Below are 24,638 nucleotides of genomic sequence, written 5' to 3'. Positions count from 1 at the left end.
TAGATCCCTGCAAAGTCAGGTATGAGGGTGCGCCCTTCCTAGGCCAGTAAGTGCTCTGGGTTGTGTGCCCCCCAACTCAAGCCCAACTGGGATTAGGCAGAGACGGGCCTTCTAGAAACCTGCCCCTCCCTCTGCCCAGGATCCCAGAGGTGCCCTGCGCTGAGCACAGAAAGCCATGACCAGGGGCAGCAGAATGGGGTCCTGGCCCCATCTCTGTAGCAATTCCTTCTGCGTCAACTCCATGGACCCCTCACTTGCCCCCAGCCCAGCCCCCCCCCCAGCAGGTCCCCATGGTCCCTGGGCCACTTTCCTGGCTTTGTTCCTGGGCTGGCTGGGCAGGAACTTCCTGCTGGAGAATTCCCGGATCCTCCCTGTGAGGCCAAAGGCCTGGCCTGGGAACTTAGGGAGGGCAGTCAGGGACGTGCCACTAGCAAGGGCAGGATTTGTGACGACAGGGGTGCCCCTGGCACTCCGGGCCATGTCCGTCTTCAGGTCAGGGGCACCAACCTCCTCTGCTCCCTGCTCTGATGCCCGCCCTGACCCCTCCACGGAAACCCAGGGCCTGGAGGCCCTGGGCACAGAGTGGGGAATAGACTGAAACCCCAGATCAGATAAACTGAACTTGTTTCAGGGTAAGTGGGGAGGGGGCCACAAACAGACAGACAGACACCAAAGTCAAACAGGATTTTATTCATAATATGATAGATCCGAGTCTGATGGGAGAGGACAGTCTACTGGACAGGCCCACCCTGCAGACGTGTGGACACTGTCCCCAAACCCCTTGGCCACAAGCGCTCCCTGATGTGCCCGAGGCGGGGAGGAGCTCCCCGTGTGGCTGGCAGACTCCCACCAGTATCAGCTTCACTCTGCAGCCCAGCTCCCCAGCTCTTCCATCTCCTCCAGGAGCAGGTGCTGGGGGCAGAAGTGGTAAGGAAGACAGCAGCTTTGGGCTCCCTTCCCTCCCTGCTCTATACCCCAGAACACTCCCACCTACCCCCCAAAAGACAGGAACCCTGAGGTCACCTTTTCCAAACCTTCCTCATACCCCCACAGCTGGCCCAGGTCCACCCACCCTGAATCACCTCATAAAATGGAGGGGGCCTTCTCCCCCCAACTTGGGGGGGTGCCTGGGAAGCCCCAGGAGTCAGGTACCCCCATTTCCTCACCTCTGTCCCAGACACCACACTAAGAGGGTTCTGCAATCTTCCTTCCAGCAGAGGGTGGCGTACTGGCTGCATCAGCACCTCTCCCTCAGGCCCCCAGCATTCCCCAAAGACTGGGAGGCAGCTTCCATCCCCCTCAGCTCGGTGTCCCTGAGGGCAGAGAAGAAGAGTGTGGAGGATGGCGAGGAGGAGGGGACCCTTGAAACACCCACAGGAGGAAGATACACCTGAGGCAGCTCTGTCCCCAAAGTGAGGTCTGAGCCGTCATTTGCCATCTCCTGAAACTCTGCAGGGCTCCCCAATGTTGCTCAGGTTACCCAAGAGCTATGTCCCCTAGGACAGGGGATAGGAAGGGAGAATGTGAGGACAAGCCCCTATAGGTGAAAAGCCAAAAGGGAGCCCACCAGGCCTGACAACGTGAGAGGTGGCTGCCTGCTCCCCCGGCACAGCAGGCTCCCTGTGATATAGGCATGAGCCTAGGACAACAAAGGCCGCCCCTCCGCACCGGGCAGCATGGCATTCAGATATTTAGTACCCCCAGAGGTGGGCTGCCATCCCGAGTACTGGGGCGCCCTCCACAGTTTACGGTCATACACCCTTCTCGTGCGATCCCCAAAGCCCCCTTTCACAGGTAAAGTAGGCAAGGCCTGAGGCCTACTGTCAAGGTCACAGAGCAAGCTGATGCCAGAGAGGGACTTTGACTAAAGATTTTGGTCTCCGAATCCCAACACGCTTTCCTTTTGTAAACTACAGACTGTTGGGGCAAGTGTCCCGTGAGTGAAGGACTAAGGCGGTGATGAACGCATGGAAATGGGCTCAAAGAGAGCACTGATGCGTTCTTCAACAACAGATCCACCGACGTGTGCTCAGAGAGCCTAGGACAGGCCTGACCTTTAAGGCCAACATCAAGTAGGGTGGGCATTGGGGGGTCCTTGTTAGGAGCAGTGGGGTAACTCCCCCTGCCTATCTGTGTTTGTGAGAGCAGGTGCCCATGCAAATGGAAAGGAATATTTAAAAAGAGCAACATTATGTGAATTACAGTTACACAGGAAAGCCTTACGGTCACCCAGACAAATCCCCTCACTGTACAGATGGATAGTGGAGGCCTAGAGAGGGAAAGGAACTTGCCCAAGGCAAGAGAAAGGCAACATTAAGACTTAGAAATGGACATGTGGGGCCTCCCTGGTGGTGCAAGGGGTCATGTCTCAGCACTATGAAGCTATCGGCAGCCACTGCAGCACGAGTTCCATTCCCGGCCAGGGAGCTACCCACATGGTGCAGCAGACCTCTCCTGACTTGCCCATTGCTCCCCTCAGCAGTGTAGTTCAGTCTATCCACTTGTTCTGCTCCCCACTCTGTCTCTGGTGAATCCTCTCACCCCCCGCACCTCTGGCCTACACCCCAGTTCTTGTATGCATAAATAAATAAATCTTAAAAAAAAAAGAAATGGACATGTGGACTCTGGGTCAAGTGAGAGCAGAGAGATGATGGAGAAGTATGTGTGTGTGTGTATGTGTAGGGGGCCAGGGCCCTACTCTCAGAAATATCACCACCAAGAAAGGCTTATGCCTTCCCTACCCAGGCATGGAGGGGTGGGAGTCAGGGCCAGGGGTCCATGGGGGTGGGAGCCTCCGGCCCTGCTTCCTCCACTGCCCTCAGGCAGGGGGCTGGTGGTCACCTGCAGCCAGCCACACCTGACCTTCCACAATGCTCACCTCCTCCTGGGTCATCTCTGACAGGGTCAGCATCTCCTGGTCTTTGTGGTCACCCATCTTCCAAAGGTGGGGCGCCCGCTGTACAACCAGAAACTTCTTTAACTCCGACTCCATGAAACCTGCAGAACCAGAGAGATGAGCGTGGGGCAAGCAAGGAGTAGGAAGGAGTGACCTGCTGAGGGCCAAAGGAAGAGGAGGCAGCTCCAGCTCGGAATCCCAGCCCTTTGCAGTCCCAGTCACCCCCTGCCGTAAACTTTTCTTCACCTATTACCTGGAGCCAGTCAGATACCATGACCCACCACCTACCTTCCCCAGGAAACAGTTTCCACGGGCTCTCTCCCGCAAGCACGAGTGTGGGTATCTCTACCTCCTGGGTAGAGTCTACTGGAGCAGATATTTCCCCCTCCTGTCCCCCCCACCCCCATACACACACCCCTCAAGAGCACAGACCTGGAACCACCCAAAGTGCTTGGGTTCAACTCCTGGCTCTGCCACTTACTGGCTGGGTGACCTTGGAGAAGTTACTTAACCTCTCTGTGCCTCAACTGCCTCACTGTGAAGTTAAGATTGAACCTACTTCAGAGTGGTCATGTGGTATTTCATGAACATTGCTTAGACGAGGGTCTGGTCCATAGTAGTGGCTATGTAAATGCCAACAATGATTTTCTTATTTTATGTTATTACCACTGAGCCACATGTTCACCGTGTCTGGGTAGCACGGGGTAGAGAGTGGCATTGGGAGGGGGGACCCTAGGGGTAGTCACAACAGTGCACACCAGGAAAACCAGAGATAGAGGCCCCTGCAGGAGTTAGAATTCTGAACTGGGAAAGGGTGGTGCTCAAGGAGCTACAGCTCGGGTCACAACCCCCACCTCACTGCCTCCCAAACAGGAGAGAGGGCATGCAAGGCCTCCAGACCCAGCCCACACTGTTCACTGATACCCCCAACCCCTACCCTGAGGTGAACATCTTAGATCTTCTGGTACCATCTGGTGGTAGGAACTGGTATTGCACCCACGAGCCAGCAGCCAAGGAGGGGTCCCTGGGCCTGGGGGCAGGTAGAAGGGGAGGTGGGGGCACCATACTCACCTAGTGGATCTGTCAACCTAGAAGTCGTGCACAGTGGTGACTGGGGCACAGAGTCAGTGTCGGGGGCGCAGAGCTTGAGTGAGCTGTCATCTTCCTCCATTTCCTCTTCTTCCCCTTCCTCCTCTTGGGGCAGGCTTTCCTCGAAGGGAAACTGAAGGCCAGCAGGTCTCTGAGCAGGTGAAGGCCAGAGTCCCAAGCCTGCAGCCCCACCTCCACCCCCAGATACAACCAGAAAGCAGGGGGGAACAGCTCCTAAAAGGTTAAGAAAGGTTGCTGCTCCCCTGAGTCTGAGACACATGTCCTAAGACCTAGTCAGGTGGGAGGAGGGGGTGGGCACCGAGATTAAGCCCCCAGCTCCCCCAGTCTGGTCTCACAGACCTTGGCCATGGTCGATTTCTGAAGCTGCTTGTACAAGGTGAGCAGGCATCTCCAGGGAGTGGTCTCCATGTCCAACGAGGCCAGCCTGAAGTCTCCTGTGAAGGAACAGTGGTCACTGAAGGTCTGACAGCAAGGGGGTGGGGGTGCGGCCCAGGCCCAGCGGGACAGAGATATCAAGAGAGCTGAGCTGAGGATGAAGCCGCCTCGTTTTCTTTAGCAAACACCTACTATGTGCCAGCCACCATTCTAGGCATTTTACAAAGAACATCTCATTGAAATCCTCCAGCCTTCCTCTGAGGTAGGTCCTATTACATTTCCATTTTATCCCAGTGGAGCTGGGATTTGAACCCAGGCAGTTAACCTCCAGCATTCCCTCAGACCATCCTTGCCCTTGTAGGCCCCACACCCCTGGAGTACTGGAAGAAGGGGGTCTATTCTTGCACCCCCACTCCTGTGGCTGCCACACACACCTTCAAGCAGATGCTCCTCCTCTTCTTCAGCAGTGAAGGCCTCAGGGCTGTGCTCCCACGGTCCCATGGCTCCCTCCAGGCATCCTCGCTTTACTTCCTGGGCTTGGGTCAAGTGGACCCTGATCCCAAACCATAGTCAGGTGGGGGAGTCAGGGGGGACCCAGAGATCTGGTAAAGGCCTCCTACTTTCCCCAACCCCCTCCTCCCCCAAGGCTCTGCCACAGTCCCTGCTCGGCACCCCCATCCTCCTGCCCCCAAGAGCTCCCTGCTCTGCTATCTAGAGTCTTCACAGAGGAGGCCAATCCCTCCCTGAAGGCAGGGAGAGGAGGCGGTGGGAGCTGAGGGAGGTGGGGGCATTCTTCTCACAGGCCCACCTGAGGGTGGGGAACCTAGGGGGAGAGAGCAGGAGGGGAGCAGGGAAGAGTGGAGCCAAAAAGGACCTGGGAGCAATGGGAGCCCCCACTCATCCTGGCACACCCCCTTCAAGGCCCCACCTATCCCCACTTCATTTTGTTGCCTCCATCCACAGCTACTCCCCCTACAGGAAGACCCCCTCCCTGCCTCGTCCACCACAGCCCTATCTCCAGGCTCCTCCCCACCCTCCCACACCCATCCTTCCCCAGCCAGGTACCCCTTCATCCTCCACCCACCCAGAGCTCACATTCCTCTGAACCGGGGCCCTCCCATCCCAGGCCCATGTCCTTCCACCATTTTCCACCCCACTCACGCCTCCATCCCAGGTGTCCTCCCCAGCTGGGTACCCACCAGCACCCAGAGCCCAGCTCCTCACCTGTCTGGAGCCCCCACATCCCCAGAGACCTCCCCCGCTGTCTCCTCATCCTCGTCTCTCTCTCCATCCTGCTCCTCCTCTTTTCTTCCCTCTTTCTCCGCCTCTTCCCGCTCCTCCTCAGACAGGTTGCCCAACACCTGTTGGCTCTCTCCCGGCAAGACTGACTTCACCTCTACGCCCTGGGCCGGGACCCTCAGGACCTTCATGGGCGTGGGGGGCCGGCGCCGCGGCAGGGCCACAGAGAGGCTGGACAGCCAGGGCTCCTTCCTCTGGCCTTGTCCCTGGGGATCTGCTATCAGGGAGACGGCGTCCTGCTCTTGTGAAGGGCACTCCTGACCCCCCAAGAGCTTGTCAGAGCTCTTTGGACTGCCCTTGCTCCCCAACAGGCTACGGAAAAAGCGGAACATGGAGGAGTGGGCCAAACTTCGGGAAGGAGGAGTTGGAGCTGGGGCCTCCATCCTGGCAGGGACCTGACCCGGAGGGAGGGGCTGAAGCAGACACCCCAGGACCAACGGCTTAAGAACAGGAGGAGTTTTCAAATTAAAACCTCCAGTTGGAAACTCCCAGGAGTTCTAGAAGGCAAAGATCAGGAAGTGGGGGGGGGGGGGTTGTGGAGAAGGAGGGCCTGGGGGTTTTAGCTGAGGACAGAGAGGGCAGGGGGTTGATGAAATAAGGGAAGGAGACCTGGGAGCCAGGTTGGAGGCATGGGAGTGAGGGGCAGGCCGAGGAGGCTGGGGGACTAGACCCCTGAATTGGGCCGAGGCTGCTGGGGACTCTGCACACACATCTCTCCATCTGGCTGGGGCCTCCCTGGCTGTGGCTGACTGGAGAGCCATTCCCCAGGGTCAGACAGTGTCTGCCCTCCCTCTCCTCTCCCCTCTCAGTTTCCAGCCTGCAGCCCGGAGGGAGCAGCACAGACACGGTCTCTGTCTCCCTGCTGGCACCTCCTAATTGTCTCCAGAGACCACTGGGGCGCACCGTCCTAATTGTGTTACAGCACAATTCCGCATAGTTATTCCCCCATGGCACGTACAGGCTTAATTATAAACCCAACTCGGTGACTTTGGGAGAGTTCTTTAAACCATCTGAGCCTCAGTTTGCTCATCTGTAGAATGGGTGTGAACAGCACCCACTTCCAAGGAGGTTGTGAAGATCCTATGAGATCTGGCTGCTAAAGTGAGTGGCCCACAGCAGTCACTGTGCTGACTGTTTTATTGGTATTGACTGCCGGCAGGGGGGAAAGTTCCAGGAGATAGACTGGGAATCACAGTGGGAAAGCCGTGGGGGTGGGGAGCCATCCGGCTGGCGAGGGCCCTGGGTCCCACCCCCACCCAGACCGGCCCCCAGGCTGCAGGCCGGAGTAGCGCGCATCCGCATCCGGCAGCCGCAGAGCAACTTCCTCTAGAGGGAGCTGATTGGAGCCGGGAGGAGCCGGCACCTCTATGATCGCAGCTGACTTGCGGGCCCCCAGGGCCGCCCTAAGAGGCTGCACCCGGACAGCGGGCATTCGCTGACGCCCATTCCTGGAAGCAGCCCCCCCTGGGAGCAGCTGCTGGTCCCTCAGGACCTCCGGCCTCAGCCCTGCTGAGCCATCCCGGGCTTGGGCCTGGGTCCGGGCAGGTAAGCTGGGAGGGTCCTGCCCATCCTCCCTGATCTTGGCAGCCCTGGGCCTAGGGTGGGACAGGGAGCCCGCAGGGGGCCGGGTGGGGAGGAAGAGGCCTCCAGCCCTGCCTGGGCAGCCCCACCAACCGGGGCTGGGGCCTGCTCCTTGGACTGCTCCCCACAGATTCCTCTCTTGCTCTTGCCCCGGGTGCCAGAGAATCGGTGCCAAAGAACCAGGTCCTTCGGCAATCTGGGGGATGGGAAAGGAGGTCAGAACCAAGGTCAAGGGCAGGGGGAGAACTTTCACTATGCTTCCTGCTGCCCCAGGGACCCTAGACTGAGTCTGCAGCTCAGCCAAGCATCTCCCCCTGGGGAACATCCTGGGCCCGGCAAGCCCCACAGGTTGGGTACAATGGACTCCCCTTACCAGGAAGTCAGGCCACTTGGATGGGGAAGGGGTATGCCCAGGTTGGCACCAGCCTCTAATCCGGGGGTCCACACTGAGGACCCACCCGCTGCCCCATACTGAGGCCCTGGGGTAGTGGCAGAGGGAGTTGGAGGTGTAGTCAGCATCCTCTGGCCCTGCTGTTTTGGGGTGCCAGGTTTCAGGGAACGGGAAAGCGGGAAAGAACTACCGGGATAGGGTTGTGCCAAGCAAAGGTCTGTGTTAATAATGTCCCAGGCGCCCTGGGGTGGAGGAGGGGAAGGTCTGCCCATGCCTGAGAGTGGAGAGCTGAGTGCACAGGCAGTCCAGCCTTCCCCCACCCCTTTTGGGAGAGCTCTGGGGGCCTTTTTGAAAGTGGCCCCAGGCCTGAGAGGGAGAGATGGGCCGGGGTGGGTACACCAACCTCTCCCAGGGAGGAGGGAGCGGTGGGCTTGACTTGGGGCAGGGCTGAGCTGGGGATCGGAGGGTACCCTGCCTGGGTGATGGAGGCAGCCTTGGGGTAGAAGGGAAATGAAGGGGTGCAAATTGAAAGTGAAACCACAGCTATGTCCAGGAAATACTCCCTCTGTTGAGGATTCACAGAGCAGATGTGGGCTGTGGCCAGGGCCGGCAGGCAGCGAGGCTGTGCTTGGGGACAGGGGAGGCCTGTGCAGAGGCGGGAAGAATGGGAGGCAGGTTGGAGGGCTGCAGGGAAGGCAGCTCCAGTTCACTGCAAGGCAGGAATGGGAAGCATGCAGGTGGGGGAGGTTTCCTGGAGAAAATACCCTCCGTGGTCCAGGAAAGTAAATCTAATGTGAAAATTAAATGTGTGGATGCATTCAGATAAGCCACTGGCTCCCTGACCAGCCATGTGGCCTCCACTGGGACCTCTCTGTGCCTCCCTTTTCCCACCTGTAAAATGGGGATGAGGTTTCCTAGCTGGGTTCATGTGCATTTTGTTGCCCAACCCCCCGGGGGGAGGTCTGTCGGGGTAGCGTTGGCAGCTCACAGGCCTGAGTTGGAAAACAGGTGTGTTCTGACCAGCCAAGGGGAAGTGGGACCTTCGAGGGTGGCCTTCACGGGTCTCTGACTGGACCGTGACAAGATTGCAGCAGTGGGTGACGGGTAGGGTGCAGGAGGCTCCAGGAGCAACTGAAAGTGGCCCCACCTCTGAAACTAGCCTCCCTCAGCCACGAGTAAGATGAGATGTGACTTGATTGAATGACAAGGGGCACTGCTGCGGCTCCCCGCCTAGGGGACATGCAGGCCTGGCTGTGCCTTTCTCTACCAGTCTCCTTGAAGTTCGAGTTCCACCAGCAGACTCCACAGGCATCACGACAGAGAAATAAGAGTGGTTGGAGCTAGGACTGTGGGGTCTTTTTCTTTTCTTTTTTTTTTTTTTAAAGATTTATTAGTTTATTTATACATGCACTGGGTACAGTCAGAAGCGCGGGAGGGTGAGAGAATTCACCAGAGCCAGAGCGGGGAGCAGAACAGGCAGAAGGACCAAAGTACACTGCTGAGGGGAGCAGTGGGTACGGCAGGAGAGGATCGAACCAGCGCTGCAGAGGCTGCGGGAAGCTTCGCAACCCAGCGCTCAACTGCTGCGCCACCGGGGAAGGCCCGAACTGTGGGGTCTTTCTGGGAAGGGGATCCTCTCTACTATCTCAGCTTTTGTCCCCATCTCTGCTTTTTCTCACCCATCTCTGCAGGCTAACACTGTCCTCTGCCGGGGCCTGAAAAATGGCATCCGGGCAAGGCCCAGGGCCTCCCAGTCAGGGGTGCAAAGAGCCTGACCCATCCTCCACTTCAGGTAAGGGTCTTTCTGCCCCCCCCCCCACCCATCCCATAACCACCAGGGCCATCTGTGAGGATGCAAAGGGCAGCAGTAGGCAGGGCCAGGCAGGACTTCTTGCCCCAGTTTCTCTCATTTACCTTGGATAAAGGAGAGCAGTATCTCCCCACCCAGTACAAGCTGGAATGTGGTCAAGGTTAAGTCCTGGGAGTGGGGAGGAGCCTGGGCTGGGGAGAGTCAGAGGCCAAGGCGTGAACGTGAGGTGGGCACTGTGCCATCCCAGAGCAGGGGGGTGATGAGGTGAGAAGGAGGAAAGAAAAAAGGGGTGTGGCTAGCTTATCCCTGCACTCAGAGAAACAAGGAAGTAAGCTGGCTTAGCCCGGAGTCAGGACTGCTAAACATGGAAAGCAATTGTTGGGGAGGAAGTAAGATGGCTGCCCTAATTCCCTCTTCCCAGGGGATCATCAGGGAAGCCTGAAGCTCACAGTCCACTAAAAGCTGTTCTCTGGACTTTGGGGTCAGGTCCCACTTCTATCACTATTTCTGGGTGTGATTTTTCAGGCCCCCACAGTCGCTAAGTCCTAAGGGCTGGGTCCCTTGTACACACTAAAACAAACTCCGGAAATAATCCCAAGTACCTGGGATTATCTCCTGGTTCCACTGCTCTAGATATGATCGTGTACAAATTACTTAAACACTTTGTGCCTCAGTTTCCCCATCTGTAAACTAGGGAATCACCGACTTCGCCAAGCATGAGCACTGTGAGGCTTCTATGGAAAGGGGCCTCAAGATGCCCTGCAAAGAACAAGCCCTTGGTGTTAACTGAGCGCTAGAGTTAAGGGGTGAGGATAGCTGTGGCAGGGGCAGGGCCTCGTGAACCATCCACAAAGCTGCTGGCCCCAGCCCTTCCTCCCTGATTCCTGACTTTATTCTCAGAGGAGCAGGTAGCCCTGGAAACGGAGGAGGTTTTCCGCAGCTACGTTTTTTACCGCCATCAGCAGGAACAGGCTGAGGGGGCAGGGGCCCCTGCTGACCCAGAGATGGTCACCTTGCCCCCAGAACCTAGCAGGTGAGCAATAGCCCTCCTACAAGGACATCTTGGGCGGGGGGGGGAGGGGGGGAGGCTTGCACCCGGTACTGGCAGCTGGAAGGCCTGGGGGCAGAGGGTCTTGTCTTTTTCCCACTGTTGTCTCTTTCTCATCTTGGGTTCCCACCCCATGCCAGACCTTGTACCCATTTTAACACATACATGTCCCCCCTTTTTTTTTTTAAGATTTATTTATGCATACAAGAGCTGGGGTACAAGCCAGAGATGCAGGGGGTGAGAGGATCCACCAGAGACAGAGTGGGGAACAGAACAGGCAGATTGACCAAAGTGCACTGCTGAGGGGAGCAGCAGGCGAGACAGGAGAGGTCTGCTGCGCCATGTGGGTTGCTCCCTGGCCGGCTGGGGATCGAACTCGTGCTGCAGTGGTTGCGGATTACTTCACAGTGTGGTGCATAACCCCTTGCACCACCAGGGAGGCTCTACATATCCCTTGTCCTGGACCCAGCCTTTGTATCTGAGAACACTGTCAAGTGGCACACAGGCCACTGGGGGTGTCTCAGGTGAACCCCCTTTGCTGTGTGCCCCACACCCTGCTCACTGACCTGTCTCCTATTGCTCCAGCACCATGGGGCAGGTGGGTCGGCAGCTGGCCCTCATAGGGGATGACATCAACCGGCGCTATGACTCGGAGTTCCAGATCATGTTGGATCAGCTGCAGCCTACGGCAGAAAATGCCTATGAGTATTTCACCAAGATCGCTAAAAGGTAACGCGGACCACGGCCTCTCTGCTGTGCTGTCGCCACCACACACTGCCTTGCCCATGGGGTGGGAGACACCTGCTTCTGTCAGCTTGAGGAGACCCCGTGTTTGTTGCTACCTCACCTGTGGCCTCGGGCCCCTGTCTCTGTCTCTGAGTGCCAGACTCCTCATCTTTCGTGTATCAGCTCACAGCGTTTGAGTTTTGGCAGGTAGGGCTTGGCCATTAGGCCAGAATATAGAAGGCCCAGGATGGGGGTATCCCCAGAGCGCCCCAGTCCAGCCCCAGATAGCTCATAGCTGTCCTTCCAATTTCTTTTTTTTTTTTTTTAAGATTTATTTATTTATGCATATGAGAGTTGGGAACAGGCCAGAGATGCGGGGGGTGAGAGGATTCACCAGAGACAGAGTGGGCAACAGAACAGGCAGAAGAACTGAAATACGCTGCTGAGGGGAGCAGCGGGTGAGACAGGAGAGGTCCGCTGCACCATGTGGGTTGTTCCCTGGTTGGCCGGGGATCGAACTCGTGCTGCAGAGGCTGTGAATTGCTTCATAGTGCGGTGCTTAACCCCTTGTGCCACCAGGGAGGCCCTCCTTCCAATTTAGAACCACACGGCACACCAAAAATGGTAAGGTCACTAACCTCTACCAGGTTCTGGAAATGGCTTCTGGAAATGATGCTAAAATCTGGATCCAAGAGGCATTGAGTGTGGTAGAGACTAATACTTGGGCCAGACCTCAGCTTTGTCACTTACTGGTTTTATGGACTTTCTAGCCTTCCATCTCCTTGTCCATAAAACAAGGGAAATAGGCTTGGCACGGTGTCCACGTTACAAGGTGTTACCTGTTGTTAGCACGATCGGAGGCAAGAGGGCTGCTCTCAGTGGATTTGTATCTGCGGGTGAACACAGGAGTAGGTAATAGATTGAGAAATAGTGCTTAGAGCTAAAATGCCCTGCCGTGTCCCTAGAGGTAACCCCACTGGGATTCCAGGACCCGTCTTAACACCTCCTCTTCTGTCCTTTTCTCTCTGCTGTCCCTCGGGCTGCCAGGCCAGCAGCAACACCCACAGGTAATCTCCCTGCTGCCTCTCTCCTCGCTCTGCCCTCCACCCTGTCCATATGCCCTGTTGTCCCCGTGGCACTGGCACAGCACCCCAGCAGTAGCTCGTTCATACACCCTCTGAGCTCTCTCCTTTCACAGGACACAGGCTCTTCCCAAACGGAGGCCAGCCTGGGGCCTCTGCTGCCCTGATTCACAGCTAAGCCATTTTGTTTTCCAGCTGGGAGACAGGTGGGGGGAACCTGGGTATGACAGAGGGAAAGCAGGCTGAAGGGCCCCCTAGGAGGTATGTACTGACCATGTCTGACATTCTGCCTGCAGCCTGTTTGAAAGCGGCATCAACTGGGGCCGAGTGGTGGCTCTCCTGGGCTTCGGCTACCGCCTGGCCCTGCACGTCTACCAGCGCGGCCTGACGGGCTTCCTGGGCCAGGTGACCCGCTTCGTGGCTGAATTTATGCTGCGTAACTGCATTGCCCGCTGGATCGCACAGAGGGGCGGCTGGGTGAGTGCACTAGCAACCTGCTCACGGCTGCTGTAGAGGCCCCTCTCCCAGTCCCACCCTGGTCCTGGGGTGCCCGTAAGTGCCGCCTGCCCCTCCATGAGCCTTCTGTCTCTCCTGACAGGTGGCAGCCCTGGACTTGGGCAACGGCCCCATCCGGAATGTGCTGATAGTTCTGGCTGTGGTTCTGTTGGGCCAGTTTGTGGTACGAAGATTCTTCAAGTCATGACCCCCCAGAGGAGCCCTTTGGGGTCCCAGCTAAGACCCCTGCCTGGACTTCAGTCAAGCCTTCTCCCCTAACCTCCCCTACAGGGGCTCCTCCTCATGAGTACAGAAGCTTTAGTACGTTGGGCACTCAAGCTCTGGAGGCCCCTTGTCCAGGGTCAGTCAGTCTGCAGGGTGCCCCAAAATTGCATGGTGCTAAATGGACCCCCTCCCTGGGCCTCATCCTATCAGAGAGGGGTTGTAGCTTCCACTCAGTTCTGTGAGACCCCCCCTCAGCCCTGTTTTCTGGGCTTTGGGGAGGATGACAACTTGGGGGGAGTAAGGCTGGGAACCACTTCTCACCCCAAGGAGTTTTTAATGGTTTATTTTAGCTTTTTATAATACCCTTGGGAGGATCCCTGCGTTCTCACCACGTGCCCAAGGCCAAGATATCTGGGGCATGGGGATTGTTTGCCTCCCTATGTTCCTCGGGATTTAACTGCTCTGGAAGTTCAGAATTTGAGTTGGCCTGATGCTCAGTCCTGGCCCTGCTAAGCATCATGTCCCTCTGCTTCAATTCCCCTGCCCCATATTTCCTTGGCAGTTGGACTCAGGGATTCTGGGCCTGGAGTGTGGGGTGAGGGTACAGGCCAGAGCTGTCTGAATTCATCTGAGCCTGCCTCCTAAGGGCCTCGGTTCTCTCCTTTCCCCTCACGTTACCACTTGCTCCAACCCATTCACCTGCCCTTCATCACTCCATAATAGGAAGGGCAAGGCCTTGGCTGAGGGTAGTGCTGGGTCCTCCTCCTTGTCCAGAATATAGGGTTTCAGACTGTGGTTGGTTATTGTCAGGGAAAGGGAGAGGGTGCTCACCTTGAGGGTTCCCAGAAAGAGTTCCCACTAGGAACCCCAGGGTTGGGATCCTCCCTCGAGGGCCTGGGCACAGTGTAATCTGGGGGTGTGGATGGGAGAACTGAATACTTGAACTCTACTCTCCAATCCCTCCACCCTCCATACCTGCCGAAACCACCCCCCTGTGTGTAGGGTGGGAGTGCCTTGTCTATCTTGCACAGCCTAGGGGCTTGGAGATAACAGGAGAGAAGTTCTTGATTAAGCCAAATGCAGGGAGGGGATGCAGATGGAACCTGCTGACCACCCCCCACCCTCTGAGTGTATTTGAAAATAAACTGCAATTCCCCCACAGCTGCTCAGTAATTTTTGCACCCTCTGCTTCCTCTTCCTCAGAATGCCTCTGGATCCTATAGAGGGCTGGGTGGGGGATCTGTAGTCCCTAACAGGCCTTGGCCTCTCTCCACCTCTCTCTAGCCCCTACTCCAGGCACTTGCCCTTTTTCTAGTTCTGAGCAAGTTTTCTACCCCCTTAGAAAATTGGGGAACCCCAAATGTTGGGCTCTAGCTGCAGAGTTGGTGGAGTTGCTGCGCATGTCCAAGGACCCCCACAGGCCACCTCAGACTTGGCCTAAATTCCTCCCACGTCCTGAGGCCACCACCCACTGTGGCCCAAAAAGTCCTCCCCCACATTGACTCTGCTTGGAACACAAAGTCCCAGCTCCCTCTTCCCGCTGCCCCTACAGCTAGCACAGGCGGGCTTTTCATTCTAAGAGTTTTGTGCTGCCTGGGAGTCCCTATGGGGACACAGCCAGGGGTGATAAAAATAACAAGCATGGGGGCGTTTAAATGTTCCAAAATCTACAGTCTTTGCAGTCCTAGGCACCCTGGTCTGTTTCTGACACCCTTCCAAAATGGTTACATGCAAGTCCTCAAGCACTCCGGCTTGGCGGGCTTGCCAGGTCCCTTGGCCCTGGGAGTTGGTCTTCAAAGAGGCGGTGTACAGATACAACCTTGGAGCGGGCTCCCCTCCCCCACGCCTAGCGCGGCTGGAAGGGTGGTGGCTGCAAGGCACCCCGCAATCTCCTGCAGGAAAAGCTCATACACCACATTTATGGAACACACGACTATGTACCGGACTTCAAACTGAGTTAATCATCCATGTGCAATCAGCACTATTATAGTGGGTGACCTGACGGTAGGGGTGGGGGGCGGGGCCTTAAACTCTCGCTTTACAGATAAGGATACTGATGTACCGGTCTAGGATCACCAGGTAAGAAAGGACGGGGAGCTGGTACTTGCCACCAAGCTGCCTGCTCGAGGTTTCACATGAAGAGGGGAGAGGTGGGGACAGGGTCGTTGGTGTAGTGAGCACAAGCCCACCAAGGGGTTGGGGTGCAGGAAGCTGAATCGCCTCTCCAGCCCCGCGCGCACGGGGCGCGCCGCCCCTCCGGAGCGGGAGGTGGACGGGCTGCCCGAGTCTAAGATGGCTGCCGCCGCATAGCGCACGCAGCGTGCCCGCTAGTGGGCGGGGCCCTCGGGCGCCCCGCCCCCTCCATGCCCGCCGGAGCGGGAGGACTCGTGAGCCCATGGAAGAGCAGACGGCGCGTAGCTGGAAGAAAGCGACTGGGCAGTGCCAGAAGCGGTGGCCGTCTCTGCCCCTCTGAGAGAGGAGTTGGCACCCTGTCCTGAAAGGCTTGTGGAGTCCCAGAAAGCTGTGAACATGTCCCCTCTGCCCTCGACCCCACCCACTGTGCGGTCACGGTGGAGTTCACAAAACCGAAATCTTAGCGCACCGGGAGTCACCCGAGTCGGGAGGGACCCCCGGGGACCCGCGGGTGGAGGTGGAAATGGATTCTTCATTTATTGAGGAAGTTAAGTTCTCAAAAGTTCCTCAAAATCTGTAGTTCTGAAATGGTAACTCCGTTTTCCACCCAGAGGTGCGGATTCCTCGGGGCGTGCGCCCCGGGCTGCGGAGGCCCCGCCTGGGGAGGGGGTGGCCCGGGGTCTCCCGCGCCCAGAGCCCGGCGGGTCTGAACACCTGCCCTGCCTGGAACCCGGACTCCCTGCAGTTGACTCTCGGGAGTTTGTTTTACCTCCCTCACTCGCTCCAAACCATTTAATTAGAGAAAATCCTTCCTTTGCCCAAACCACTCAATCGTTTGAACTAGTTTTTATGACCCAACCATCTGAATAACATTAAAATAAATTAAAGTCAATTCATTACTTAATTACTTAAAGGAAACACCATATTCTGCTCCTGCGGTGCACACTTCAGATGTAAAATCCCCTGATCAAAGACACTTGTAAAATATAAGTGTAGTTTAATCTAAGCAGAACAGATGTCCATGATTTCGTGAGGGGGCGGAGAGGGAAGCGGGGGTGGGAGGGAAAGGGAAGGAGGGGAGGGAGGGAGCAGTGGTGTTACCAAAGATTGTTGGAGGTGTCAGAAGGTCAGAGACCAGAAAACACCAAAAGCCTCCTCCTGGGGCATGTTCACCAATTGCTGGACGTGTTTTGAAAAGTGAACACCAGATTATGGACTATAAAATATAAACGATGGGGGAGTGGGGATTTGGCCCACCAGCTGACAGAATAAAAAACAGTAGTCTGGCCTAGTGAGCACATGACCAGAAGCAGTTCCCTGGCAAACCGTTTGAATGACCTGAGACAGGAACAGCCTCCCAAGACAAGATCAAGTGATGGACTAATCTGGACAGAAGCTAGATTTTTCTGAGAAAAATCACTTAATAGCTGAAGGGATTAAAGCCAGAGCGTCTCCCTTTACCAGGCTTACAAGATTTGGCAGTGGATGAGGGCAGGCACCACATGGATGACTGTGAAGGTGTGAGTGTGTGTTTGTGGGGATGGCATCTGGACAGTAACATTTGAGTGGGCATCCATTGTTGAAATAACATGCAAATCAGTATCCTCTCTGTTCTACTCATTTCAATTCTTCTTTTGCAATCTTTGAAGCATTCCTGGTGCCCAGTGCCCCAACTTTTTCCAGCTTTGGCCAAGAATACAGCATGTTCACAGTTACCTGCTCCATTGCATCATGCAGGAACCTACTTTGCAAGGCTCATGGTACAAACTTATGTGATTGGCTGCATGAAAGCTGGACTCACCAACCTTCTCAGGATTCAACCTGACTCCTCTCTGACCTGACGTCTGATCCTTCTAAGAGCAAGTTCTCCAGCTCATTTCCTGCAGCGAGGCTTCCTTAAGGGTGGGAACACTTTCCTGTAAATTCTCTGGTGACATACACCAGAGAAAGGCAGGGTGTGTATGGCATGTCCAGCATCTCTGAATTGTGGATGTTGTGAATCAGAATGCAAGAGAGGCACCAGTCTGGGCTTAGAGATGTGGTTCTCATGTCTGCTAAAAAAGAATGAAATTTCCAGGAACCTCAATAACACTACTGCCAGGCAGTGTGGGAGATGCGCTGTGCCAAGACTAAAAGTGAAGTGCTATTCTGGTGAGGGGGTGGGGAACCCCCCCCCCGCCCCCGGTTGTGATGTGTAGTAGAATGGACAAGAATGTCTTCATTTGACCTTGGGCTGTCATTCTGGGTGGCCTGAACAATGGGCTAGCTAGGAGTGGACCCTTCCTTCTCCTGATGAGCTGGGTCACACTCAAGCTCAACTTACCTTAGGAATGGAATATTCTGAATATTCCATGGCCCCCTTCCTGGTCAGCTGAAGGCACAGTGATAACCATAGACTTGAGGCATCATGTAATGGATTGGCACCCCAAATCCAGACTACATGGTGCCAAGCCTGATGTTCCTCCATTGGTAAGGCTGCCCTCTCATGCCAGCACCATACAAAGCAGGGCAATGGCAGGAGGCCCTTCCTCTGAATGCATGCTATAGAGCAACCCAGCCATACTGCCCTGGTTCACCTCCTGTGGGATGACAGGAGAGGCAGGGCCCACAGCTGCTTCTTTTCCTGTAAAGAAAAGCACACTCCAGTCTGCTATCTCTTCACTGCACGACTACTACTCTGACACCAAATGTGTGTGTGGCAGGGAAGGGGGCAGTTGCTACATGAAGCAATTCTGCAACACCAGCTTAATGTCCTGTAGTGTTTGGGTTTTTTTTAAGATTTATTTTATATATACAAGAGCTGGGGTATAGGCCAGAAGCGTGGGAGGGTGAGAAGATTCACCAGAGACAGAGCAGGGAGTAGAACAGGCAGACGGACCAAAAGCACCACTGAGGGGAGCAGCGGGCAAGACAGGAGAGGTCTACCGCGCCATGTGGGTATCTCCCTGGCCGGCCGGGAATCGAACCTGCACTGCAGAGGCTGCGGACATCTTCATGGCACTGCGCTCAACCCACTGTGCCACCAGGGAGGCCCTGTCCTGTATTTTTAACTCAATTCCAACAATGTCTATCTGTTAGCGTGCAGATTGAGGGGTACCCCAAACTTGCACTCTCTAAATAGGTTCTGCCATCTACCACATAAAGACAAAGCATACTCCTACTGTGAAAGAACTTCAATAGAATAATGTGCATAGAGAGAGAAGAAAGGATAATAGTTTTCCAATAAAATATCCAAAGCTACCCATCCCCTTGTGGATAAATGTCCAAACAGGATTGGCCCAAAGTAGGGCCTCTGGGGCCCAAAAGCTTGCCACAAGTCTAAGGCACCTTCTGGTGGGGACCCATAGGAAAAGGACAGAAGGGGCCAGGTAAGTCTGGGTCAAAAAGAACAAAATCAAAGTACTAATTAAGTTAGAGATTGCCATTGCCTGCCTCCCCATGGGTCTCCCACCCACCTCTCTTCCAAGGTGTCTTTACCTGTCTCAACTCTGTGTGTCTCCCTCCATGTCTCCCAAGTCCCTGGGGTGAGTCCAAAACCGAGTGTCTCCTCCCACAGTCCCCTCTTCCAAGTCTTCAGCTTCTCCCCTGCAGCTCCACCCTTCATTAGCGGGGCCAGAGAACTTGGAACCTCCCCGTTTTGTGGCGATCACACTGTAACATATCTGGAGAGAAGATCAGATTCTACAGGATAGAGACTCAGTCCCACAGACCCACAGTGGCCCCCTGACCCGCAGTCAGACACCAGCCACAAGTCCAGGTAGTCACCTGTGCTTCTGACCGGCTATAAAATCAGGTTCCCATGACCCCCTCCTCAGATTTCATTAACATGCAACAACAGTTCACAGAACTCAGGAAAAAATAATTACCTAGATTATCAATTTATTACAACTTGTTAAAAGATAAACTTGAGGGCCTCCCTGGTGGTGCAGGGGTTAAAGTCTCAGTGCTATCAAGCTATCACCAGCCATTGTGGCATGAGTTCCATGCCTGGCCAGGGAGCTGACCCACCCACCAAATGCAGCAGACCTCTTCTGTCTCGCCTGCTGCTCCCCTCAGCAGTGTATTCCAGTAGATCTGCCTGTTCTGCTCCCCACTCTGTCTCTGGTGAATTGTCTCATCCCCCACCCCCACATCTCTGGCCTACACCCCCGTTCTTGTATGCATAAATAAATAAAAATAAATCTTTTTTAAAAAAAAAGAAGATAAACATGAACAACCAGACGAAGACATCCTTAGGGAGCTCTAGAAGGGTCCCAAGCACAGCAGCTTCTTTCCCAGTAGAGTTTAGGGTGTGTCACCTGGAACAGGTATGCTTCACCAACAGTCGAGGGGGCTTCCTTGCCCAGAGTTCAGAGATCCTCAAGGAGACTTCTTTATATAGGGACATTGATCACTGGTGATTGATTCAGCCTCCAGGACTTCTCCCCTCCTGGAAAGCTCCCACCTTCTAATTGTAACAGGGTGGTACCCAGGAGGCAGGTTTGGGGGTTCTGGGGTGCCCCCTCCCTGTTCTGTAACATAATCAAGGCTGTTCCCCAGAGCAACCAGCACCCCCCAACACCTCCTTTGGGGCTTTCCAAGAAGTCACCTCTTTAACACAAACTCAGGTGTAGTGGAAAGGAATTTGTTATGAATAACAAAAAGCACCTTTATCTATCGTTCTTATCACTTAGGAAATTGCAGGGGTTTTAGGAGCACTGTGCCAGGAAAAGGGATGGATACCAAATACATGTTTCTTGTTATAAATCACAATATCAGAAAAGTCTCTCCCCGTGCTATGTAATGCTGTGGGATTTGTTTCAAACTCAAGTGCCTCATGGGGGTGGGGGGGTGGTCCAATGGGCGAAGTCAATTGAAAAGAGAGGAGGAGATGCTGGGGGGCAAGGGGTTAGGACAAGGGTCTCAAACAAATGCTCTTCCTCTTTCACGACCTCCCTAAACTGGGCACTGCTTCCGTAGACTGTTCATGCCTCCCCTCCCCATCTCTGGTTTGCCATTGCCAAGGCCCTGGGATGTGTTCTCAGTGTTTAGATTTTGGCAGTGCCCCTTCCTTGGGTCCTACCCAGCTCAAATTATCCTCAGCATGCCACCGTTGCCAAGCCGCTTCACAGACACTCATCATGTCACATCCCCTCTTAACATTCCCTGGCTTCATTGTATTCATTACCTCCATTCTTCTTGCTGGTCCTGGTGCAGGCACTAGCGTCCAAGCTTCCATCCTGTCAGTTACACTTCAATGGAGGAGGCAGCAGGCAGTGATGATGACCCAGCTGAGAAGTGGCAGGTGGAGCAGGAACCCTGGGGTCCCTGAAATGCAGCAGGAGGTTTCTCAGAGGAGGGCACAGACTCTTCATGTCAGAGAGGCATCTGACACCTTCTCAGTGGCTTTCCCACCATTTTTTCTTTTTCTTTTTTTTTTTTTTTTGAAGATTTATTTATTTATGCATACAAGAACTGGGGCACAGGCCAGAGATGGGGGAAGGGTGAGAGGCTCCATCAGAGACAGAGGGGGGAACAGAACAGGCACATTGACCGAAATACACTGCTGAAGGGAGCAGCGGGTGAGACAGGAGAGGTCTACCTCGCCATGTGAGTTTCTCCCTGGCCGACAGGGAATCGAACTCATGCTGCAGAGGCTGCGAATTTGCTTCACAGTGTAGTGCTTAACCCCTTGCGCCACCAGGGAGGCCACCCACCATTTTTTCTTATTCCTACCAAATAGTCCACAAGCCAGACTGACATCTTCAGCCTCCTCCCACTTCTTCATCCTCCCTGAACCCACACCCCATGTAACAGAATCTATCAGGGTTTAGGTGATGGGGTTTGTTGTGTGGGGTTCTTGGGTCCCTCTGAAAAAGAATCCAGCAAATGTTCCCATTTATCAGTACTCGGCAAGCTTATTAAGGAAAGTGGAAAAAAGGAAGAGACGCCTGCAGAAACACAGGCAGGCAGAGAGCTAAGGAGTGCTCTTTTACAGTGTTCTTGGACGGAATTACTGAGCAATTTATTTTTTAATTTTTTTAAAGATTTATTTTATTCATTTATGCATACAAGAACTGGGGTACAGGCCAGAAGTGCAGGGGGTAAGAAGATTCAACAGAGGCAGAGTGGGGAACAGAACAGGCAGATCAACTGAAATACACTGCTGAGGGGAGCAGCGGGCGAGACAGGAGAGGTCTGCTGCGCCATGTGGGTAGCTCCCTGGCCAGGGATCACATGTGCTGCAGAGGCTGAGGGTAGCTTTATAGTTAACCCCTTGCGCCACCAGGGAGGCCCTTACTGAGGAATTTACAGCCTCGGGGTCAGGTTGGGTTTGTCTTCCATGACTGATGATCCTCTCTGCCCTCACCTCTGGCTGATAATCTTTTCTGACCCCACCTCAGATTCCTGGAAACTTTCATAGCTGGTTTAGTCTAAGATTTGTTAATCATCCCTACCCCCACCTCTAGTGTTTGTCCTTGTGAGACCTTCCATCCTAAATTTTCCTTCTCTAAGTTTCCACTGTGCTCCCCACCTGGAATGCCTCCTCCTGCCTATGCCCTTTCTTTATTTCAGCATGCTACTTCTTCCTTTAACATCTGGAAAGCAGCAGAATATGCCATCCCAGAATATGCCAGTTTAGTATAGTTTGAGCTGTAGGTGCTTAAAAAATAGTAAGGAGGGGTTTTCTGAGTTCTCCTCTTCTGCCTAAAGATAGATCTTCTAAAAGGAACTCAATTGTCATAGCCCTCTTCCTGGCAGCTTCATCACAACCAGGGAAATTGACTCATCACAGAAGAGAAGACTGGACGTTCACGTCACATCCAGACAAATTTTGTCAAACGAATCTGGTTCCCATCTAGTCATTGAAGCGTAACAGCGTAATCACCAATCACCATGGAAGAGGGAGGCTCCAGGGTCCCTGCCCCACCCTAGGAAAAGGTAGACCTGGGTAAGGAAGTGAAGCTAGAAAAAGACTAGGAGGAAGGAAGGAAAAGCAGAGAGAGATGGAGAAAGGAGACTGGAGGAGGCAACATGGAGGCAGAGACATGTGAAGAAACCACTCCTGCTTCTCGTCCTTGTGTTAGGGGGAAATGATGTCCTGAGCTAACTTGGACTTGGCCCGGGGACTTGGGAGCATGGAAGGAGACACTTGAAAGGGACGTGGGTGAGAGACCAGGGGAGGCTGACAATTGCAGCCTTGATCTTGACTTGTGTTTTAACTTTGTTCTTTTCCTTCCAGACTTGCCTGGCCCCTTCTCACCCTTTTCTATTGTTCCCCACCAGAAGATGCCTTACACTTTAGGCTTTTGGGCCTTTGTGGCCCTGCTTTGGTCCAATCCTGTTTGGCTGGGCATTTACCCATGAGGGAATGGGTAACTGGGTGTTTAATTGGAAACTATTTTAAACAATAGTCATTCTCTTCTCTCTAGGGCACACTAATTGTATTAAAGTTCTTGCACTAAAGGGTATGTTTTGTCTTTTTTTAAAAAAAAAAAAGATTTATTAATGCATACAAGAACTGGGGTGTAAGTCAGAGGTAAGAGTATTCACCAGACACAGAGTAGGGAGCAGAACAGGCAGACTGACTAAAATACACTGCTGAGGGGAGCTGCGGGTGAGTCAGGAGAGGTCTGCTGCACCATGTGGGTAGCTCCCTGGCCTGCAGAAATTGAACTGGTGCTGCAGTGGCTGGCAATAGCTTGACAGCACTTTCTTTAACCCCTGCGCTACCAGTGAGGCCTTATGTTTTGTCTTAACATGGGGGATGGCAGAATCCATTTAGAGCAGGAATGTTTGGGGATCATGGGGTATCCCTCATTCTGCCTGCTAACAGAGAGGCCCATTCAGCTTCAAAAAAGTCATTTACTCTCTCTTTTAAGAGACCTATGTAACTCTTCCCCTTTGCTTATCATTGTAACAAGGTGGTCCCCAGGAAAAGGGGAGGTTCCAGGATCCCTGCCCCACCCAAAGGAGGGTGGAGCTAAGCAGAGAGGGGAAGAAGTTAGAGAAGAGAGGAGACAAAGGAAGGAAGGAAGCAGGATGGAGCCAGAAGGAGACCTGGAGGAGGCACATGGGTGAGAGACCCTTGGGGAGGTCTCTTTAACAAATCTTAAAAAAAAAAAAAATGATGGGATTTAATCCTGAATTCTGCATCACTTTAAGGATATTACTTATTTTATCCATTTTCATGGGTATTTCCCATGTCTACATGAGGGATACATGTTAATAAACTTCAGTTTTTTTCAGGCCTCCCTGATGGTTCAGGAATTAAAGACACGTCACTATCAAGCTATTGCCAGCCAGTGCAGCATGAGTTCGATCCTTGACTAGGAAACTAACCCACATGGTGCAGCAGACCTCTCCTGACTTGCCCACTGCTCCCCTCAGCAGTGTATTTCAGTCAGTCTGCCTGTTCTGTTCCCCACTCTGTCTCTGGTGAATCCTCTCACTCCCCCCACACCTCTGGCCTACACCCCAGTTCTTGTATGAATAAATAAAAAATCTTAAAAAAAAAAACTTAAGCTTTTCTCTTATTATAGGGGGTGTCAGCTAAGAACCTGAAAAGATAAAGAAAAAATGTTTTCTCCCCTCAGTACATCCAATGTTAATTCCTTCCTGCCAGGAAACCAATGAATACCAACTTCTCTCCTCTCCAGTACCCCTAGAGATCTAATCGATTCACAGTACCCCTGGAGATCTAATCAATTCATTTGACAGTTAATAGCTTTGCTCCATTAAGAACACTTCACTTTAAGTTTTGGGACCTTTGTGTAAGTTTTAGTTTTGCCTCTTAAATAGCTTTTGGGTCTGTCCCTCTAAATATGAAACCAAATGAGCAGTCATGCTTTCTTTCATTCATTCAACAAACATTTGTTGAGTACCAAAATTGCCTCTACAAACCCAAATCAAATGGAAGGTCTTAGGATTAGCTCTGGTATTTGTACTTGTTTTGTCATGCATATGATTTAAGGGCAACTAAGAATTCTTAGTTGTATCTATTATATATTGTACTGCTAATCAAAGAATTGACTTTCATTCATTAAAATCTTCTAAAATATTTATTATTACTAGTAAAAGTTTGAGTTTTTACTATGTGACTGGGTAGTCATTCCTATACCCTTTATATATTTTATCTTATTTACTTTTAACAAGCTTATGAAGTATGCCAAGTTTAAAATTTCAGTCTGACTTGTTCTAGAATCTATGATCTTTCTGAAGTCTTACTGTTTCCATTATGTTACTCTTCTTTTAATTATAACTGCAAAATATAGTTGTTACGAAGCAGAGAAAAAAATAACTGAAAGATCACCATAATTTACTTTTCTCAACATTTTGGGTAATCCCTTTCCAATCTTTTTCAGCATTCACATACATACTCAATAACCATGCATCAATTAGTTTTTGCTGGGTAACAAAACTATTCCAAACCATGGAGACTAGAAATAACAAAGCCTCACTGCCAGAGCTTCAACATGGCCATTCTG

General features: G+C 53.4%; 2 protein-coding genes across 2 annotated transcripts; one reads left to right on the top strand and one right to left on the bottom strand.

The window, feature by feature from the left end:
• Positions 1–675: 675 nt before the first annotated feature.
• Positions 676–6,166, bottom strand: LOC119253285 (gametogenetin-binding protein 1-like). Its single transcript, XM_037520866.2, has 7 exons — positions 5,606–6,166; positions 4,816–4,934; positions 4,346–4,440; positions 3,968–4,118; positions 2,879–2,997; positions 1,167–1,313; positions 676–912 (listed from the first exon to the last, which is right to left on the bottom strand). Exons 1-7 carry the CDS (start codon positions 6,061–6,063, stop codon positions 862–864), a joined length of 1,140 nt encoding a protein of 379 aa, XP_037376763.1. The 5' UTR covers positions 6,064–6,166; the 3' UTR covers positions 676–861.
• Positions 6,167–7,001: 835 nt separating this feature from the next.
• Positions 7,002–14,272, top strand: BAK1 (BCL2 antagonist/killer 1). Its single transcript, XM_037519531.2, has 6 exons — positions 7,002–7,225; positions 9,344–9,444; positions 10,363–10,495; positions 11,096–11,239; positions 12,615–12,795; positions 12,917–14,272. The coding sequence occupies exons 2-6, from the start codon at positions 9,375–9,377 to the stop codon at positions 13,019–13,021; spliced, it is 633 nt and encodes a 210-aa protein (XP_037375428.1). The 5' UTR covers positions 7,002–7,225; positions 9,344–9,374; the 3' UTR covers positions 13,022–14,272.
• The last annotated feature ends 10,366 nt before the right edge of the window (positions 14,273–24,638 follow it).

Source organism: Talpa occidentalis, unplaced genomic scaffold (assembly GCF_014898055.3).
Source record: "Talpa occidentalis isolate TD23 unplaced genomic scaffold, MPIMG_talOcc4v2.1 talOcc4.2, whole genome shotgun sequence".
Taxonomy (NCBI): Eukaryota; Metazoa; Chordata; class Mammalia; order Eulipotyphla; family Talpidae; genus Talpa; species Talpa occidentalis.
Note: the sequence above shows the minus strand (reverse complement) of the source record. Positions and strands in the feature narration are given on the sequence as shown.

What these genes read in the sequence shown, in the direction of transcription:
- LOC119253285 (XM_037520866.2), bottom strand. Translation starts at nt 6,063, where the DNA reads ATGGAGGCCCCAGCTCCAACTCCTCCTTCCCGAAGTTTGGCCCACTCC. An exon ending in GGAGGAGCATCTGCTTGAAG is followed by an intron (nt 4,441 to 4,815) that starts GTGTGTGTGGCA and finishes GTTCCTTCACAG; the next exon opens with GAGACTTCAGGCTGGCCTCG. An exon ending in GTGTGGTGTCTGGGACAGAG is followed by an intron (nt 913 to 1,166) that starts GTGAGGAAATGG and finishes TTCTGCCCCCAG; the next exon opens with CACCTGCTCCTGGAGGAGAT.
- BAK1 (XM_037519531.2), top strand. Translation starts at nt 9,375, where the DNA reads ATGGCATCCGGGCAAGGCCCAGGGCCTCCCAGTCAGGGGTGCAAAGAG. An exon ending in TGACCCATCCTCCACTTCAG is followed by an intron (nt 9,445 to 10,362) that starts GTAAGGGTCTTT and finishes CTTTATTCTCAG; the next exon opens with AGGAGCAGGTAGCCCTGGAA. An exon ending in TCGCACAGAGGGGCGGCTGG is followed by an intron (nt 12,796 to 12,916) that starts GTGAGTGCACTA and finishes CTCTCCTGACAG; the next exon opens with GTGGCAGCCCTGGACTTGGG.